We start from the raw sequence: 20,739 nt of genomic DNA, 5'->3' as shown, positions 1-20,739 counted from the left end.
CGTGTGCAGTGTGAGGCCTGATGGCGTGCGTGGTTGTTAGTAATTGCTGAGTAAGGTCAGAGCCTGTGTAAGTGTGTGTGAGGCTGTGATGGTACTCCATGTTACTGATGGTGTCTCAAGTCTTGTGTAATCACTGTGTGTGATCAGGTTAGTAATTCCTGAGTAAGGTCAGAGCCTGTGTAAGTGTGTGTGAGGATGTGATGGTACTCCATGTTACTGATGGTTTCTCAGTCTTGTGTAATCACTGTGTGTGATGAGGATAGTAATTCCTGAGTAAGGTTAGAGCCTGTGTAAGTGTGTGTGAGGATGTGATGGTACTCCATGTTACTGATGGTATCTCAGTCTTGTGTAATCACTGCGTGTGATGAGGTTGGTGATTCCTGAGTAAGGTCAGAGCCTGTGTAAGTGTGTGTGAGGATGTGATGGTACTCCATGTTACTGATGGTGTCTCAGTCTTGTGTAGTCACTGCGTGTGATGAGGTTAGTAATTCCTGAGTAAGGTCAGAGCCTGTGTAAGTGTGTGTGAGGATGTGATGGTACTCCATGTTACTGATGGTGTCTCAGTCTTGTGTAGTCACTGCGTGTGATGAGGTTAGTAATTCCTGAGTAAGGTCAGAGCCTGTGTAAGTGTGTGTCAGGCTGTGATGGTACTCCATGTTACTGATGGTATCTCAGTCTTGTGTAATCACTGCGTGTGATGAGGTTAGTAATTCCTGAGTAAGGGCAGAGCCTGTGTAAGTGTGTGTGAGGATGTGATGGTACTCCATGTTACTGATGGTGTCTCAGTCTTGTGTAATCACTGTGTGTGATGAGGTTAGTAATTCCTGAGTAAGGTCAGAGCCTGTGTAAGTGTGTGTGAGGCTGTGATGGTACGCCATGTTACTGATGGTGTCTCAGTCTTGTGTAGTCACTGCGTGTGATGAGGTTAGTAATTCCTGAGTAAGGTCAGAGCCTGTGTAAGTGTGTGTGAGGATGTGATGGTACTCCATGTTACTGATGGTGTCTCAGTCTTGTGTAGTCACTGCGTGTGATGAGGTTAGTAATTCCTGAGTAAGGTCAGAGCCTGTGTAAGTGTGTGTGAGGCTGTGATGGTACTCCATGTTACCGATGGTGTCTCAGTCTTGTGTAGTCACTGTGTGTGATGAGGTTAGTAATTCCTGAGTAAGGTCAGAGCCTGTGTAAGTGTGTGTCAGGCTGTGATGGTACTCCATGTTACTGATGGTTTCTCAGTCTTGTGTAATTACTGTGTGTGATGAGGTTAGTAATTCCTGAGTAAGGTCAGAGCCTGTGTAAGTGTGTGTGAGACTGTGATGGTACTCCATGTTACCGATGGTGTCTCAGTCTTGTGTAGTCACTGTGTGTGATGAGGTTAGTAATTCCTGAGTAAGGTCAGAGCCTGTGTAAGTGTGTGTGAGGATGTGATGGTACTCCATGTTACTGATGGTATCTCAGTCTTGTGTAATCACTGCGTGTGATGAGGTTAGTAATTCCTGAGTAAGGTCAGAGCCTGTGTAAGTGTGTGTGAGGCTGTGATGGTACACCATGTTACTGATGGTATCTCAGTCTTGTGTAATCACTGTGTGTGATGAGGTTAGTAATTCCTGAGTAAGGTTAGAGCCTGTGTAAGTGTGTGTGAGGATGTGATGGTACTCCATGTTACCGATGGTGTCTCAGTCTTGTGTAGTCACTGCGTGTGATGAGGTTAGTAATTCCTGAGTAAGGTCAGAGCCTGTGTAAGTGTGTGTGAGGCTGTGATGGTACTCCATGTTACTGATGGTATCTCAGTCTTGTGTAATCACTGTGTGTGATGAGGTTAGTAATTCCAGAGTAAGGTCAGAGCCTGTGTAAGTGTGTGTGAGGATGTGATGGTACTCCATGTTACTGATGGTATCTCAGTCTTGTGTAATCACTTTGTGAGATGAGGTTAGTAATTCCAGAGTAAGGTCAGAGCCTGTGTAAGTGTGTGTGAGGATGTGAGTGTACTCCATGTTACTGATGGTGTCTCAGTCTTGTGTAATCACTGTTTGTGATGAGGTTAGTAATTCCTGAGTAAGGTCAGAGCCTGTGTAAGTGTGTGTGAGGATGTGATGGTACTCCATGTTACTGATGGTCTCTCAGTCTTGTGTAATCACTGCGTGTGATGAGGATAGTAATTCCTGAGTAAGGTCAGAGCCTGTGTAAGTGTGTGTGAGACTGTGATGGTACTCCATGTTACTGATGGTATCTCAGTCTTGTGTAATCACTGTTTGTGATGAGGTTAGTAATTCCTGAGTAAGGTCAGAGCCTGTGTAAGTGTGTGTGAGACTGTGATGGTACTCCATGTTACTGATGGTATCTCAGTCTTGTGTAGTCACTGTGTGTGATGAGGTTAGTAATTCCTGAGTAAGGTCAGAGCCTGTGTAAGTGTGTGTGAGACTGTGATGGTACTCCATGTTACTGATGGTCTCTCAGTATTGTGTAGTCACTGTGTGTGATGAGGTTAGTAATTCCTGAGTAGGGTCAGAGCCTGTGTAAGTGTGTGTGAGGCTGTGATGGTACTCCATGTTACTGATGGTCTCTCAGTCTTGTGTAATCACTGCATGTGATGAGGTTAGTAATTCCTAAGTAAGGTCAGAGCCTGTGTAAGTGTGTGTGAGGATGTGATAGTACTCCATGTTACTGATGGTTTCTCAGTCTTGTGTAGTCACTGCGTGTGATGAGGTTAGTAATTCCTGAGTAAGGTCAGAGCCTGTGTAAGTGTGCGTGAGGCTACGATGGTACTCCATGTTACTGATGGTGTCTCAGTCTTGTGTAATCACTGTGTGTGATGAGGTTAGTAATCCCTGAGTAAGGTCAGAGCCTGTGTAAGTGTGTGTGAGGATGTGATGGTACTCCATGTTACTGATGGTATCTCAGTCTTGTGTAATTACTGTGTGTGATGAGGTTAGTAATTCCTGAGTAAGGTCAGAGCCTGTGTAAGTGTGTGTGAGGATGTGATGGTACTCCATGTTACTGATGGTATCTCAGTCTTGTGTAATCACTGTGTGTGATGAGGTTAGTAATTCCTGAGTAAGGTCAGAGCCTGTATAAGTGTGTGTGAGGCTGTGATGGTACTCCATGTTACCGATGGTGTCTCAGTCTTGTGTAGTCACTGCGTGTGATGAGGTTAGTAATTCCTGAGTAAGGTCAGAGCCTGTGTAAGTGTATGTGAGGCTGTGATGGTACTCCATGTTACTGATGGTATCTCAGTCTTGTGTAATCACTGTGTGTGATGAGGTTAGTAATTCCTGAGTAAGGTCAGAGCCTGTGTAAGTGTGTGTGAGGATGTGATGGTACTCCATGTTACTGATGGTCTCTCAGTCTTGTGTAATCACTGTGTGTGATGAGGTTAGTAATTTCTGAGTAAGGTTAGAGCCTGTGTAAGTGTGTGTGAGGCTGTGATGGTACTCCATGTTACTGATGGTATCTCAGTCTTGTGTAATCACTGTGTGTGATGTTAGTAATTCCTGAGTATTGTCAGAGCCTGTGTAAGTGTGTGTGAGGCTCTGATGGTACTTAATGTTACTGATGGTATCTCAGTCTTGTGTACTCACTGTGTGTGATGAGGTTAGTAATTTCTGAGTAAGGTTAGAGCCTGTGTAAGTGTGTGTGAGGCTGTGATGGTACTCCATGTTACTGATGTTTTCTCAGTCTTGTGTAATCACTGTGTGTGATGAGGTTAGTAATTCTTGAGTAAGGTCAGAGCCTGTGTAAGTGTGTGTGAGGCTGTGATGGTACTCCATGTTACTGATGGTATCTCAGTCTTGTGTAGTCACTGTGTGTGATGAGGTTAGTAATTCCTGAGTAAGGTCAGAGCCTGTGTAAGTGTGTGTGAGGATGTGATGGTACTCCATGTTACTGATGGTGTCTCAGTCTTGTGTAATCACTGTGTGTGATGAGGTTAGTAATTCCTGAGTAAGGTCAGAGCCTGTGTAAGTGTGTGTGAGGATGTGATGGTACTCCATGTTACCGATGGTGTCTCAGTCTTGTGTAGTCACTGCGTGTGATGAGGTTAGTAATTCCTGAGTAAGGTCAGAGCCTGTGTAAGTGTGTGTGAGGCTGTGATGGTACTCCATGTTACCGATGGTGTCTCAGTCTTGTGTAGTCACTGCGTGTGATGAGGTTAGTAATTCCTGAGTAAGGTCAGAGCCTGTGTAAGTGTATGTGAGGCTGTGATGGTACTCCAGGTTACTGATGGTATCTCAGTCTTGTGTAATCACTGTGTGTGATGAGGTTAGTAATTCCTGAGTAAGGTCAGAGCCTGTGTAAGTGTGTGTGAGGATGTGATGGTACTCCATGTTACTGATGGTGTCTCAGTCTTGTGTAATCACTGTGTGTGATGAGGTTAGTAATTCCTGAGTAAGGTCAGAGCCTGTGTAAGTGTGTGTGAGGCTATGATGGTACTCCATGTCACTGATGGTATCTCAGTCTTGTGTAGTCACTGTGTGTGATGAGGTTAGTAATTCCTGAGTAAGGTCAGAGCCTGTGTAAGTGTGTGTGAGGCTATGATGGTACTCCATGTCACTGATGGTATCTCAGTCTTGTGTAATCACTGTGTGTGATGTTAGTAATTCCTGAGTAAGGTCAGAGCCTGTGTAAGTGTGTGTGAGGCTGTGATGGTACTCCATGTTACTGATGGTTTCTCAGTCTTGTGTAATCACTGTGTGTGATGAGGTTAGTAATTCCTGAGTAAGGTCAGAGCCTGTGTAAGTGTGTGTGTGGCTGTGATGGTACTCCATGTTACTGATGGTTTCTCAGTCTTGTGTAATCACTGTGTGTGATGAGGTTAGTAATTCCTGAGTAAGGTCAGAGCCTGTGTAAGTGTGTGTGAGGATGTGATGGTACTCCATGTTACTGATGGTCTCTCAGTATTGAGTAATCACTGTGTGTGATGAGGTTAGTAATTCCTGAGTAAGGTCAGAGCCTGTGTAAGTGTGTGTGAGGATGTGATGGTACTCCATGTTACTGATGGTCTCTCAGTATTGAGTAATCACTGTGTGTGATGAGGTTAGTAATTCCTGAGTAAGGTCAGAGCCTGTGTAAGTGTGCGTGAGGCTACGATGGTACTCCATGTTACTGATGTTTTCTCAGTCTTGTGTAATCACTGTGTGTGATGAGGTTAGTGATTCCTGAGTAAGGTCAGAGCCTGTGTAAGTGTGTGTGAGGATGTGATGGTACTCCATGTTACTGATGGTCTCTCAGTCTTGTGTAATCACTGTGTGTGATGAGGTTAGTAATTCCTGAGTAAGGTCAGAGCCTGTGTAAGTGTGTGTGAGGCTGTGATGGTACTCCATGTTACTGATGGTATCTCAGTCTTGTGTAGTCACTGTGTGTGATGAGGTTAGTAATTCCTGAGTAAGGTCAGAGCCTGTGTAAGTGTGTGTGAGGCTGTGATGGTACTACATGTTACTTATGGTTTCTCAGTCTTGTGTAAACACTGTGTGTGATGAGGTTAGTAATTCCTGAGTAAGGTCAGAGCCTGTGTAAGTGTGTGAGGATGTGATGGTACTCCAGGTAACTGATGGTCTATCAGTCTTGTGTAGTCACTGTGTGTGATGAGGTTAGTAATTCCTGAGTAAGGTCAGAGCCTGTGTAAGTGTGTGTGAGGCTGTGATGGTACTCCATGTTACTGATGGTATCTCAGTCTTGTGTAATCACTGCGTGTGATGAGGTTAGTAATTCCTGAGTAAGGGCAGAGCCGGTGTAAGTGTGTGTGAGGCTGTGATGGTACTCCATGTTACTGATGGTATCTCAGTCTTGTGTAGTCACTGTGTGTGATGAGGTTAGTAATTCCTGAGTAAGGTCAGAGCCTGTGTAAGTGTGTGTGAGGCTGTGATGGTACTCCATGTTACTGATGGTGTCTCAGTCTTGTGTAGTCACTGTGTGTGATGAGGTTAGTAATTCCTGAGTAAGGTCAGAGCCTGTGTAAGTGTGTGTGAGGATGTGATGGTACTCCATGTTACTGATGGTGTCTCAGTCTTGTGTAATCACTGCGTGTGATGAGGTTAGTAATTCCTGAGTAAGGTCAGAGCCTGTGTAAGTGTGTGTGAGGCTGTGATGGTACTCCATGTTACTGATGGTTTCTCAGTCTTGTGTAATCACTGTGTGTGATGAGGTTAGTAATTCCTGAGTAAGGTCAGAGCCTGTGTAAGTGTGTGTGAGGCTGTGATGGTACTCCATGTTACTGATGGTATCTCAGTCTTGTGTAGTCACTGCGTGTGATGAGGTTAGTAATTCCTGAGTAAGGTTAGCGCCTGTGCAAGTGTGTGTGAGGCTGTGATGGTACTCCATGTTACTGATGGTATCTCAGTCTTGTGTAGTCACTGCGTGTGATGAGGTTAGTAATTCCTGAGTAAGGTCAGAGCCTGTGTAAGTGTGTGTGAGGCTGTGATGGTACTCCATGTTACTGATGGTTTCTCAGTCTTGTGTAATCACTGTGTGTGATGAGGTTAGTAATTCCTGAGTAAGGTCAGAGCCTGTGTAAGTGTGTGTGAGGCTGTGATGGTACTCCATGTTACTGATGGTATCTCAGTCTTGTGTAGTCACTGCGTGTGATGAGGTTAGTAATTCCTGAGTAAGGTCAGAGCCTGTGTAAGTGTGTGTGAGGATGTGATGGTACTCCATGTTACTGATGGTTTCTCAGTCTTGTGTAATCACTGTGTGTGATGAGGTTAGTAATTCCTGAGTAAGGTCAGAGCCTGTGTAAGTGTGTGTGAGGCTGTGATGGTACTCCATGTTACTGATGGTATCTCAGTCTTGTGTAGTCACTGCGTGTGATGAGGTTAGTAATTCCTGAGTAAGGTCAGAGCCTGTGTAAGTGTGTGTGAGGCTGTGATGGTACTCCATGTTACTGATGGTATCTCAGTCTTGTGTAGTCACTGCGTGTGATGAGGTTAGTAATTCCTGAGTAAGGTCAGAGCCTGTGTAAGTGTGTGTGAGGCTGTGATGGTACTCCATGTTACTGATGGTATCTCAGTCTTGTGTAGTCACTGCGTGTGATGAGGTTAGTAATTCCTGAGTAAGGTCAGAGCCTGTGTAAGTGTATGTGAGGCTGTGATGGTACTCCATGTTACTGATAGTATCTCAGTCTTGTGTAATCACTGCCTGTGATGAGGTTAGTAATTCCTGAGTAAGGTTAGCGCCTGTGCAAGTGTGTGTGAGGCTGTGATGGTACTCCATGTTACTGATGGTATCTCAGTCTTGTGTAATCACTGTGTGTGATGAGGTTAGTAATTCCTGAGTAAAGTCAGAGCCTGTGTAAGTGTGTGTGAGGATGTGATGGTACTCCATGTTACTGATGGTATCTCAGTCTTGTGTAATCACTGTGTGTGATGAGGTTAGTAATTCCTGAGTAAGGTCAGAGCCTGTGTAAGTGTGTGTGAGGCTCTGATGGTACTCCATGTTACTGATGGTCTCTCAGTCTTGTGTAATCACTGTGTGTGATGAGGTTAGTAATTCCTGAGTAAGGTCAGAGCCTGTGTAAGTGTGTGTGAGGCTGTGATGGTACTCCATGTTACTGATGGTGTCTCAGTCTTGTGTAATCACTGTGTGTGATGAGGTTAGTAATTCCTGAGTAAGGTCAGAGCCTGTGTAAGTGTGTGAGAGACTGTGATGGTACTCTATGTTACTGATGGTCTCTCAGTCTTGTGTAATCACTGTGTGTGATGAGGTTAGTAATTCCTGAGTAAGGTCAGAGCCTGTGTAAGTGTGTGAGAGACTGTGATGGTACTCTATGTTACTGATGGTCTCTCAGTCTTGTGTAATCACTGTGTGATGAGGTTAGTAATTCCTGAGTAAGGTCAGAGCCTGTGTAAGTGTGTGTGAGGATGTGATGGTACTCCATGTTACTGAGGGTCTCTCCGTCTTGTGTAATCACTGTGTGATGAGGTTAGTAATTCCTGAGTAAGGTCAGAGCCTGTGTAAGTGTGTGTGAGGATGTGATGGTACTCCATGTTACTGAGGGTCTCTCCGTCTTGTGTAATCACTGTGTGATGAGGTTAGTAATTCCTGAGTAAGGTCAGAGCCTGTGTAAGTGTGTGTGAGGCTGTGATGGTACTCCATGTTACTGATGGTATCTCAGTCTTGTGTAATCACTGCGTGTGATGAGGATAGTAATTCCTGAGTAAGGTCAGAGCCTGTGTAAGTGTGTGTGAGGATGTGATGGTACTCCATGTTACTGATGGTGTCTCAGTCTTGTGTAATCACTGCGTGTGATGAGGTTAGTAATTCCTCAGTAAGGTCAGAGCCTGTGTAAGTGTGTGTGATGATGTGATGGTACTCCATGTTACTGTTGGTTTCTCAGTCTTGTGTAATCACTGCTTGTGATGAGGTTAGTAATTCCTGAGTAAGGTCAGAGCCTGTGTGTGTGTGTGTGAGGCTGTGATGGTCCTCTATGTTACTGATGGTCTCGCAGTCTTGTGTAATCACTGTGTGTGATGAGGTTAGTAATTCCTGAGTACGGTCAGAGCCTGTGTAAGTGTGTGTGAGGCTGTGATGGTACTCCATGTTACTGATGGTATCTCAGTCTTGTGTAGTCACTGTGTGTGATGAGGTTAGTAATTCCTGAGTAAGGTCAGAGCCTGTGTAAGTGTGTGTGAGGCTGTGATGGTACTCCATGTTACTGATGGTATCTCAGTCTTGTGTAGTCACTGTGTGTGATGAGGTTAGTAATTCCTGAGTAAGGTCAGAGCCTGTGTAAGTGTGTGTGAGGATGTGATAGTACTCCATGTTACTGATGGTATCTCAGTCTTGTGTAGTCACTGTGTGTGATGAGGTTAGTAATTCCTGAGTAAGGTCAGAGCCTGTGTAAGTGTGTGTGAGGATGTGATAGTACTCCATGTTACTGATGGTATCTCAGTCTTGTGTAGTCACTGTGTGTGATGAGGTTAGTAATTCCTGAGTAAGGTCAGAGCTGTGTAAGTGTGTGTGAGGCTGTGATGGTACTCCATGTTACTGATGGCATCTCAGTATTGTGTAATCACTGCGTGTGATGAGGTTAGTAATTCCTGAGTAAGGTCAGAGCCTGTGTAAGTGTATGTGAGGATGTGATGGTACTCCAGGTTACTGATGGTGTCTCAGTCTTGTGTAGTCACTGTGTGTGATGAGGTTAGTAATTCCTGAGTAAGGTCAGAGCCTGTGTAAGTGTGTGTGAGGCTGTGATGGTACTCCATGTTACTGATGGTGTCTCAGTCTTGTGTAGTCACTGTGTGTGATGAGGTTAGTGATTCCTGAGTAAGGTCAGAGCCTGTGTAAGTGTGTGTGAGGCTCTGATGGTACTTAATGTTACTGATGGTATCTCAGTCTTGTGTACTCACTGTGTGTGATGAGGTTAGTAATTCCTGAGTAAGGTCAGAGCCTGTGTAAGTGTGTGTGAGGATGTGATAGTACTCCATGTTACTGATGGTATCTCAGTCTTGTGTAGTCACTGTGTGTGATGAGGTTAGTAATTCCTGAGTAAGGTCAGAGCTGTGTAAGTGTGTGTGAGGCTGTGATGGTACTCCATGTTACTGATGGCATCTCAGTATTGTGTAATCACTGCGTGTGATGAGGTTAGTAATTCCTGAGTAAGGTCAGAGCCTGTGTAAGTGTATGTGAGGATGTGATGGTACTCCAGGTTACTGATGGTGTCTCAGTCTTGTGTAGTCACTGTGTGTGATGAGGTTAGTAATTCCTGAGTAAGGTCAGAGCCTGTGTAAGTGTGTGTGAGGCTGTGATGGTACTCCATGTTACTGATGGTGTCTCAGTCTTGTGTAGTCACTGTGTGTGATGAGGTTAGTGATTCCTGAGTAAGGTCAGAGCCTGTGTAAGTGTGTGTGAGGCTCTGATGGTACTTAATGTTACTGATGGTATCTCAGTCTTGTGTACTCACTGTGTGTGATGAGGTTAGTAATTCCTGAGTAAGGTCAGAGCCTGTGTAAGTGTGTGTGAGGCTGTGATGGTACTCCATGTTACTGATGGTATCTCAGTCTTGTGTAGTCACTGTGTGTGATGAGGTTAGTAATTCCTGAGTAAGGTCAGAGCCTGTGTAAGTGTGTGTGAGGCTGTGATGGTACTCCATGTTACTGATGGTTTCTCAGTCTTGTGTAATCACTGTGTGATGAGGTTAGTAATTCCTGAGTAAGGTCAGAGCCTGTGTAAGTGTGTGTGAGGCTGTGATGGTACTCCATGTTACTGATGGTATCTCAGTCTTGTGTACTCACTGTGTGTGATGAGGTTAGTAATTCCTGAGTAAGGTCAGAGCCTGTGTAAGTGTGTGTGAGGCTGTGATGGTACTCCATGTTACTGATGGTTTCTCAGTCTTGTGTAATCACTGTGTGTGATGAGGTTAGTAATTCCTCAGTAAGGTCAGAGCCTGTGTAAGTGTGTGTGAGGATGTGATGGTACTCCATGTTACTGATGGTCTCTCAGTCTTGTGTAATCACTGTGTGTGATGAGGTTAGTAATTCCTGAGTAAGGTCAGAGCCTGTGTAAGTGTGTGTGAGGCTGTGATGGTACTCCATGTTACTGATGGTATCTCAGTCTTGTGTACTCACTGTGTGTGATGAGGTTAGTAATTTCTGAGTAAGGTTAGAGCCTGTGTAAGTGTGTGTGAGGATGTGATGGTACTCCATGTTACTGATGTTTTCTCAGTCTTGTGTAATCACTGTGTGTGATGAGGTTAGTAATTCCTGAGTAAGGTCAGAGCCTGTGTAAGTGTGTGTGAGGATGTGATGGTACTCCATGTTACTGATGTTTTCTCAGTCTTGTGTAATCACTGTGTGTGATGAGGTTAGTAATTCCTGAGTAAGGTCAGAGCCTGTGTAAGTGTGTGTGATGCTGTGATGGTACTCCATGTTACTGATGGTGTCTCAGTCTTGTGTAGTCACTGTGTGTGATGAGGTTAGTAATTCCTGAGTAAGGTCAGAGTCTGTGTAAGTGTGTGTGAGGATGTGATGGTACTCCATGTTACTGATGGTATCTCAGTCTTGTGTAATCACTGTGTGTGATGAGGTTAGTAATTCCTGAGTAAGGTTAGAGTCTGTGTAAGTGTGTGTGAGGATGTGATGGTACTCCATGTTACTGATGGTATCTCAGTCTTGTGTAATCACTGTGTGTGATGAGGTTAGTAATTCCTGAGTAAGGTTAGAGTCTGTGTAAGTGTGTGTGAGGATGTGATGGTACTCCATGTTACTGATGGTATCTCAGTCTTGTGTAATCACTGCGTGTGATGAGGTTAGTAATTCCTCAGTAAGGTCAGAGCCTGTGTAAGTGTGTGTGAGGCTGTGATGGTACTCCAGGTTACTGATGGTATCTCAGTCTTGTGTAATCACTGTGTGTCATGAGGTTAGTGATTCCTGAGTAAGGTCAGAGCCTGTGTAAGTGTGTGTGAGGATGTGATGGTACTCCATGTTACTGATGGTATCTCAGTCTTGTGTAGTCACTGCGTGTGATGAGGTTAGTAATTTCTGAGTAAGGTTAGAGCCTGTGTAAGTGTGTGTGAGGCTGTGATGGTACTCCATGTTACTGATGTTTTCTCAGTCTTGTGTAATCACTGTGTGTGATGAGGTTAGTAATTCTTGAGTAAGGTCAGAGCCTGTGTAAGTGTGTGTGAGGCTGTGATGGTACTCCATGTTACTGATGGTATCTCAGTCTTGTGTAGTCACTGTGTGTGATGAGGTTAGTAATTCCTGAGTAAGGTCAGAGCCTGTGTAAGTGTGTGTGAGGCTGTGATGGTACTCCATGTTACTGATGGTATCTCAGTCTTGTGTAATCACTGTGTGTGATGAGGTTAGTAATTCTTGAGTAAGGTCAGAGCCTGTGTAAGTGTGTGTGAGGATGTGATGGTACTCCATGTTACTGATGGTTTCTCAGTCTTGTGTAATCACTGCGTGTGATGATGTTAGTGATTCCTGAGTAAGGTCAGAGCCTGTGTAAGTGTGTGTGAGGATGTGATGGTACTCCATGATACTGATGGTTTCTCAGTCTTGTGTAATCACTGCGTGTGATGAGGTTAGTAATTCCAGAGTAAGGTCAGAGCCTGTGTAAGTGTGTGTGACGCTGTGATGGTACTCCATGTTACTGATGGTATCTCAGTCTTGTGTAGTCACTGTGTGTGATGAGGTTAGTAATTCCTGAGTAAGGTCAGAGCCTGTGTAAGTGTGTGTGAGGCTGTGATAGTACTCCATGTTACTGATGGTGTCTCAGTCTTGTGTAGTCACTGTATGTGATGAGGTTAGTAATTCCTGAGTAAGGTCAGAGCCTGTGTAAGTGTGTGTGAGGCTGTGATGGTACTCCATGTTACTGATGGTGTCTCAAGTCTTGTGTAATCACTGTGTGTGATGAGGTTAGTAATTCCTCAGTAAGGTCAGAGCCTGTGTAAGTGTGTGTGAGGATGTGATGGTACTCCATGTTACTGATGGTTTCTCAGTCTTGTGTAATCACTGTGTGTGATGAGGTTAGTAATTCCTGAGTAAGGTCAGAGCCTGTGTAAGTGTGTGTGAGGCTGTGATGGTACTCCATGTTACTGATGGTATCTCAGTCTTGTGTAATCACTGTCTGTGATGAGGTTAGTAATTCCTGAGTAAGGTCAGAGCCTGTGTAAGTGTGTGTGAGGCTGTGATGGTACTCCATGTTACTGATGGTATCTCAGTCTTGTGTAATCACTGTGTGTGATGAGGTTAGTAATTCCTGAGTAAGGTCAGAGCCTGTGTAAGTGTGTGTGAGGCTGTGATGGTACTCCATGTTACTGATGGTTTCTCAGTCTTGTGTAATCACTGTGTGTGATGAGGTTAGTAATTCCTGAGTAAGGTCAGAGCCTGTGTAAGTGTGTGTGAGGCTGTGATGGTACTCCATGTTACTGATGGTGTCTCAGTCTTGTGTAATCACTGTGTGTGATGAGGTTAGTAATTCCTGAGTAAGGTCAGAGCCTGTGTAAGTGTGTGTGAGGATGTGATGGTACTCCATGTTACTGATGGTATCTCAGTCTTGTGTAATCACTGTGTGTGATGAGGTTAGTAATTCCTGAGTATTGTCAGAGCCTGTGTAAGTGTGTGTGAGGCTGTGATGGTACTCCATGTTACTGATGGTCTCTCAGTCTTGTGTAATCACTGTGTGTGAGGAGGTTAGTAATTCCTGAGTAAGGTCAGAGCCTGTGCAAGTGTGTGTGAGGCTATGATGGTACTCCATGTTACTGATGGCATCTCAGTATTGTGTAATCACTGCGTGTGATGAGGTTAGTAATTCCTGAGTAAGGTCAGAGCCTGTGTAAGTGTGTGTGAGGCTGTGATGGTACTCCATGTTACTGATGGTCTCTCAGTCTTGTGTAGTCACTGTGTGTGATGAGGTTAGTAATTCCTGAGTAAGGTCAGAGCCTGTGCAAGTGTGTGTGAGGCTATGATGGTACTCCATGTTACTGATGGTTTCTCAGTCTTGTGTAATCACTGCGTGTGATGAGGTTAGTAATTCCTGAGTAAGGTCAGAGCCTGTGTAAGTGTGTGTGAGGATGTGATGGTACTCCATGTTACTGATGGTGTCTCAGTCTTGTGTAATCACTGTGTGTGATGAGGTTAGTAATTCCTGAGTAAGGTCAGAACCGGTGTAAGTGTGTGTGAGGCTGTGATGGTACTCCATGTTACTGATGGTTTCTCAGTCTTGTGTAATCACTGCGTGTGATGAGGTTAGTAATTCCTGAGTAAGGTCAGAGCCTGTGTAAGTGTGTGTGAGGCTGTGATGGTACTCCAGGTTACTGATGGTGTCTCAGTCTTGTGTAATCACTGTGTGTGATGAGGTTAGTAATTCCTGAGTATTGTCAGAGCCTGTGTAAGTGTATGTGAGGATGTGATGGTACTCCATGTTACTGATGGTCTCTCAGTCTTGTGTAATCACTGTGTGTGATGAGGTTAGTAATTCCAGAGTAAGGTCAGAGCCTGTGTAAGTGTGTGTGAGGATGTGATGGTACTCCATGTTACTGATGGTATCTCAGTCTTGTGTAATCACTGTGTGTGATGAGGTTAGTAATTCCTGAGTAAGGTCAGAGCCTGTGTAAGTGTGTGTGAGGCTGTGATGGTACTCCATGTTACTGATGGTATCTCAGTCTTGTGTAATCACTGTGTGTGATGAGGTTAGTAATTCCAGAGTAAGGTCAGAGCCTGTGTAAGTGTGTGTGAGGATGTGATGGTACTCCATGTTACTGATGGTATCTCAGTCTTGTGTAATCACTGCGTAGGATGAGGTTAGTAATTCCTGAGTAAGGTCAGAGCTTGTGTAAGTGTGTGTGAGGCTGTGATGGTACTCCATGTTACTGATGGTTTCTCAGTCTTGTGTAATCACTGTGTGTGATGAGGTTAGTAATTCCTGAGTAAGGTCAGAGCCTGTGTAAGTGTGTGTGAGGATGTGAGTGTACTCCATGTTACTGATGGTGTCTCAGTCTTGTGTAATCACTGTTTGTGATGAGGTTAGTAATTCCTGAGTAAGGTCAGAGCCTGTGTAAGTGTGTGTGAGGATGTGATGGTACTCCATGTTACTGATGGTCTCTCAGTCTTGTGTAATCACTGTGTGTGATGAGGTTAGTAATTCCTGAGTAAGGTCAGAGCCTGTGTAAGTGTGTGTGAGACTGTGATGGTACTCCATGTTACTGATGGTATCTCAGTCTTGTGTAATCACTGTTTGTGATGAGGTTAGTAATTCCTGAGTAAGGTCAGAGCCTGTGTAAGTGTGTGTGAGACTGTGATGGTACTCCATGTTACTGATGGTATCTCAGTCTTGTGTAGTCACTGTGTGTGATGAGGTTAGTAATTCCTGAGTAAGGTCAGAGCCTGTGTAAGTGTGTGTGAGGATGTGATGGTACTCCATGTTACTGATGGTCTCTCAGTATTGTGTAGTCACTGTGTGTGATGAGGTTAGTAATTCCTGAGTAGGGTCAGAGCCTGTGTAAGTGTGTGTGAGGCTGTGATGGTACTCCATGTTACTGATGGTCTCTCAGTCTTGTGTAATCACTGCATGTGATGAGGTTAGTAATTCCTGAGTAAGGTCAGAGCCTGTGTAAGTGTGCGTGAGGCTACGATGGTACTCCATGTTACTGATGGTGTCTCAGTCTTGTGTAATCACTGTGTGTGATGAGGTTAGTAATCCCTGAGTAAGGTCAGAGCCTGTGTAAGTGTGTGTGAGGATGTGATGGTACTCCATGTTACTGATGGTATCTCAGTCTTGTGTAATTACTGTGTGTGATGAGGTTAGTAATTCCTGAGTAAGGTCAGAGCCTGTGTAAGTGTGTGTGAGGATGTGATGGTACTCCATGTTACTGATGGTATCTCAGTCTTGTGTAATCACTGCGTGTGATGAGGTTGGTGATTCCTGAGTAAGGTCAGAGCCTGTGTAAGTGTGTGTGAGGATGTGATGGTACTCCATGTTACTGATGGTTTCTCAGTCTTGTGTAATCACTGCGTGTGATGAGGTTAGTGATTCCTGAGAAAGGTCAGAGCCTGTGTAAGTGTGTGTGAGGCTGTGATGGTACTCCATGTTACTGATGGTATCTCAGTCTTGTGTAATTACTGTGTGTGATGAGGTTAGTAATTCCTGAGTAAGGTCAGAGCCTGTGTAAGTGTGTGTGAGGCTGTGATGGTACTCCATGTTACTGATGGTGTCTCAGTCTTGTGTAATCACTGCGTGTGATGAGGTTAGTAATTCCTGAGTAAGGTCAGAGCCTGTGTAAGTGTGTGTGAGGCTGTGATGGTGCTCGATTGTATTGTTTTGCAGTCTTGCTAAGTTTACGGATGTGTGTAAGGACGGGGGGCGTCCTTATGTTGTGCTGAGATTCAGGCTGGTGACAGGGGGGGGCTAGGGGCACAACCTTACCGGACCCTGAGATTCTAGGGGCCCCGGAGGGGCTCAGAGCAAACCCAGCTATAACTCTCTGCCACTGCGTCGGCCGGGGAAGATGCTGTACATAGGAGTGAGGTGTAAGGTTAAGTCAGATCTCTCTCTCTCTACCCCCTCCTACAAAGCCCTCACTTAAACCCTACCCTTCACCCACTGCCTCTCACCCTTACCCTGTCACCTTCTGCTTCACCTGGGGATGGGGGGGAGCCCCAAAAAAATGTGTGTCCCGTGATTTCTGTTGAACGCCCTGCTGAGATTGCATTGTCATCGCAATGGATTAGCAAACTATCACAGTTGATCTGCTTTTATTATTTTAAGAAGACCAAAGATCCCTACATGGAACACAGAGGCCTGGAACCAAGTGGTAGGTGAGTGGTTTTTTTGAACAGGTCCCAATCTAGATTCTATTGGTGAAGGGAACAGACCGGCGCCATGGACAAGGTAAGTATGTAGTGTGAGTGCAGGTGAGTGTGAGTGCAAGTGGGTGTGAGTGGAAGTGCAGGTAAGTGTGAGTGCAGGTGAGGAAGTGCAGGTGAGTGTGAGTGCAGGTGAGGAATGCAGGTGAGGAAGTTCAGGTGAGTGTGAGTGGAGGTGAGTGTGAGTGCAGGTGAGGAATGCAGGTGAGGAAGTTCAGGTGAGTGTGAGTGCAGGTGAGTGTGAGTGCAGGTGAGTGTGAGTGCAGGTGTGTGTATTGTATGTGTAATAAAAAATTGAAATCTTTGGTGTGTGTGTGTCCTGTTTTTGAAATTTTCATTTTGCAGGTGAACTAGAGGTACAAGTAGGCCCTTAATACCCCACATGCTGGTATTTGTGGTTCTCCAAGTACCAGCATTCGGGGGAGGCTTGCTGGTACCTCTAGTTCTCCTGTAAAAGACACTATTATTTTATCTATTTTTTTTCACACAATAAATCCGGCACCCACCGCCCAGAGCCTGGTTCTGGTTGCTGAAAATACGGGGGACCTCTATGTCTTTTTCCACCCTGTATTTTCACAACAAGAATCACCTCAAAAAAAGCCCAATGCTGGTTCTGCTTTTAGGGAGGGAGGGTCCACGTAATTATTATTATTTAAATTTTTTTTAAACATTTTACTAGTTTATTGCACACACTGATCTGTGACGTCCTCTGTGTAACTTTCACCTTGTAATGAAAGTCGCATCACATGCTGAGAGTTTACCGACAGTTTAACTAGCTAACTAACTAGCTAACTAGCTAACTAGCACACCAGTCAAACCCGGACCTTTAAACTTGCACCATATTACAATTGCGAGTTTAGGGCCAAACTGGCACCTTCCAAATGTGCAAGATGGTGTCTGTAGGTCTGACAGGCTGTCACGTAACGTGTCTGTAGGTCTGACAGGCTGTCACGTAACGTGTCCATAGGTCTGACAGGCTGTTACGTAACGTGTCTGTAGGTCTGACAGGCTGTCACATAACGTGTCTGTAGGTCTGACAGGCTGTCACATAACGTGTCTGTAGGTCTGACAGGCTGTCACATAACGTGTCTGTAGGTCTGACAGGCTGTCACATAGCGTGTCTGTAGGTCTGACAGGCTGTCACATAACGTGTCTGTAGGTCTGACAGGCTGTCACATAACGTGTCCGTAGGTCTGACAGGCTGTCACGTAACGTGTCCGTAGGTCTGACAGGCTGTTACGTAATGTGTCTGTAGGTCTGACAGGCTGTTACGTAACGTGTCTGTAGGTCTGACAGGCTGTCACATAACGTGTCTGTAGGTCTGACAGGTTGTCACATAACGTGTCTGTAGGTCTGACAGGCTGTCACATAGCGTGTCTGTAGGTCTGACAGGCTGTCACATAGCGTGTCGGTAGGTCTGACAGGCTGTCACATAGCGTGTCTGTAGGTCTGACAGGCTGTCACATACGTGTCTGCAGGTCTGACAGGCTGTCACATAACGTGTCTGTAGGTCTGACAGGCTGTCACATAACGTGTCTGTAGGTCTGACAGGCTGTCACATAACGTGTCTGTAGGTCTGACAGGCTGTCACATAGCGTGTCTGTAGGTCTGACAGGCTGTCACATAACGTGTCTGTAGGTCTGACAGGCTGTCACATAACGTGTCCGTAGGTCTGACAGGCTGTCACATAACGTGTCTGTAGGTCTGACAGGCTGTCACATAACGTGTCTGTAGGTCTGACAGGCTGTCACATAACGTGTCTGTAGGTCTGACAGGCTGTCACATAACGTGTCTGTAGGTCTGACAGGCTGTCACATAGAGTGTCTGTAGGTCTGACAGGCTGTCGCATAGCGTGTCTGTAGGTCTGACAGGCTGTCACATAGCGTGTCTGTAGGTCTGACAGGCTGTCACATAGCGTGTCTGTAGGTCTGACAGGCTGTCACATAACGTGTCTGTAGGTCTGACAGGCTGTCACATAGCGTGTCTGTAGGTCTGACAGGCTGTCACATAGCGTGTCTGTAGGTCTGACAGGCTGTCACATAGCGTGTCTGTAGGTCTGACAGGCTGTCACATAACGTGTCTGTAGGTCTGACAGGCTGTCACATAGCGTGTCTGTAGGTCTGACAGGCTGTCACATAACGTGTCTGTAGGTCTGACAGGCTGTCACATAGCGTGTCTGTAGGTCTGACAGGCTGTCACATAACGTGTCTGTAGGTCTGACAGGCTGTCACATAGCGTGTCTGTAGGTCTGACAGGCTGTCACATAACGTGTCTGTAGGTCTGACAGGCTGTCACATAGCATGTCTGTAGGTCTGACAGGCTGTCACATAGCGTGTCTGTAGGTCTGACAGGCTGTCACATAGCGTGTCTGTAGGTCTGACAGCCTGTCACATTGCGTGTCTGTAGGTCTGACAGGCTGTCACATAGCGTGTCTGTAGGTCTGACAGGCTGTCACATAACGTGTCTGTAGGTCTGACAGGCTGTCACATAGCGTGTCTGTAGGTCTGACAGCCTGTCACATTGCGTGTCTGTAGGTCTGACAGGCTGTCACATAGCGTGTCTGTAGGTCTGACAGGCTGTCACATAGCGTGTCTGTAGGTCTGACAGGCTGTCACATAACGTGTCTGTAGGTCTGACAGGCTGTCACATAACGTGTCTGTAGGTCTGACAGGCTGTCACATAACGTGTCTGTAGGTCTGACAGGCTGTCACATAGCGTGTCTGTAGGTCTGACAGGCTGTCACATAACTTGTCTGTAGGTCTGACAGACACTATACCTGACAGTGTGGGCCGAGCGTAAGATAAACTCGTCAGTCGTTGTCCTGTTGTAATCAGCTTCTATGTGTTCTCCCTCCAGTATCTCAGCAATGCAATATACAGTATATATGTTATGTTATATATAAATAATATACAGTATATATGTTATGTTATATATAAATAATATACAGTATATATGTATGGTTATATATAAATAATATACAGTATATATGTATGGTTACGTAGATTTATGCATCACACCTATGGACCTACCTGCTCAGAGCTGTGTTCTGGGGGTCTCTCTTCTCGATCTGGTGCCGGCAGCCTCCTGAAAAATGTGTAGATAATGTAGACCAACAGGGAGTAGAAGGCGTACATGCTGGCAGTAGTAGTCCTCCTCCAGGGGAGCGTTACAATTAGCTGTGATACAGAAGTAATAACAGAGCAAGAATGAGAATCTCACACACCGAGCAGGAAAACTGCTGCAGCCAGAACACGGAGAGGAGACAGATAATACTATATCAGCTCCACAGTGGGGGCGTCCTCACTAATGGGGGTAACCAGACCCCTCTACTGCTGCATTACAGACATTGTGTCTATCAGCCGGGGAGCCCTCCATCTACTAACCCAGCATCCTCCCTGTATATCCCCCTCCCTCTACTAACCCAGCATCCTCCCTGTATATCCCCCTCCCTCTACTAACCCAGCATCCTCCCTGTATATCCCCCTCCCTCTACTAACCCAGCATCCTCCCTATATATCCCCCTCCCTCTACTAACCCAGCATCCTCCCTGTATATCCCCCTCCCTCTACTAACCCAGCATCCTCCCTATATCCCCCTCCATCTACTAACCCAGCATCCTCCCTGTATATCCCCCTCCTTCTACTTACCCAGCATCCTCCCTGTATATCCCCCTCCCTCTACTTACCCAGCATCCTCCCTGTATATCCCCCTCCCTCTACTAACCCAGCATCCTCCCTGTATATCCCCCTCCATCTACTAACCCAGCATCCTCCCTGTATATCCCCCTCCCTCTACTAACCCAGCATCCTCCCTGTATATCCCCCTCCCTCTACTAACCCAGCATCCTCCCTGTATATCCCCCTCCCTCTACTAACCCAGCATCCTCCCTGTATATCCCCCTCCCTCTACCAACCCAGCATCCTCCCTGTATATCCCCCTCCCTCTACTAAAACAGCATCCTCCCTGTATATCCCCCTCCCTCTACTAACCCAGCATCCTCCCTGTATATCCCCCTCCCTCTACTAACCCAGCATCCTCCCTATATCCCCCTCCCTCTACTAACGCAGCATCCTCCATGTATATCCCCCTCCCTCTACTAACCCAGCATCCTCCCTGTATATCCCCCTCCCTCTACTAACCCAGCATCCTCCCTGTATATCCCCCTCCCTCTACCAACCCAGCATCCTCCATGTATATCCCCCTCCCACTACTAAAACAGCACCCTCCCTGTATATCCCCCTCCCTCTACTAACCCAGCATCCTCCCTGTATATCCCCCTCCCTCTACTAACCCAGCATCCTCCCTGTATATCCCCCTCCCTCTACTAACCCAGCATCCTCCCTGTATATCCCCCTCCCTCTACTAACCCAGCATCCTCCCTGTATATCCCCCTCCCTCTACTAACCCAGCATCCTCCCTGTATATCCCCCTCCCTCTACTAACCCAGCAT

The 20,739-nt window shown here is 45.8% G+C and overlaps 1 protein-coding gene across 1 annotated transcript in view; it reads right to left on the bottom strand.

Annotated features, from left to right (window-relative positions):
* Positions 1-19,577, bottom strand: part of LOC148442427 (kinesin-like protein KIFC3) — a 448,407-nt gene extending 428,830 nt beyond the window's left edge. The window contains exon 1 of the mRNA XM_088463959.1: positions 19,319-19,577. Within this exon, the coding sequence (XP_088320085.1) occupies positions 19,319-19,423 (105 nt within the window). The 5' untranslated portion in view covers positions 19,424-19,577. The remainder of the gene's footprint in view (positions 1-19,318) is intronic.
* Positions 19,578-20,739: the final 1,162 nt, after the last annotated feature.

The sequence above is a fragment of the Taudactylus pleione genome, unplaced genomic scaffold, assembly GCF_031769625.1.
Source record: "Taudactylus pleione unplaced genomic scaffold, aTauple2 ptg001525l, whole genome shotgun sequence".
In the NCBI taxonomy this organism is placed as follows: domain Eukaryota; kingdom Metazoa; phylum Chordata; class Amphibia; order Anura; family Myobatrachidae; genus Taudactylus; species Taudactylus pleione.
This window is presented reverse-complemented; position numbering and strand designations above follow the sequence as displayed.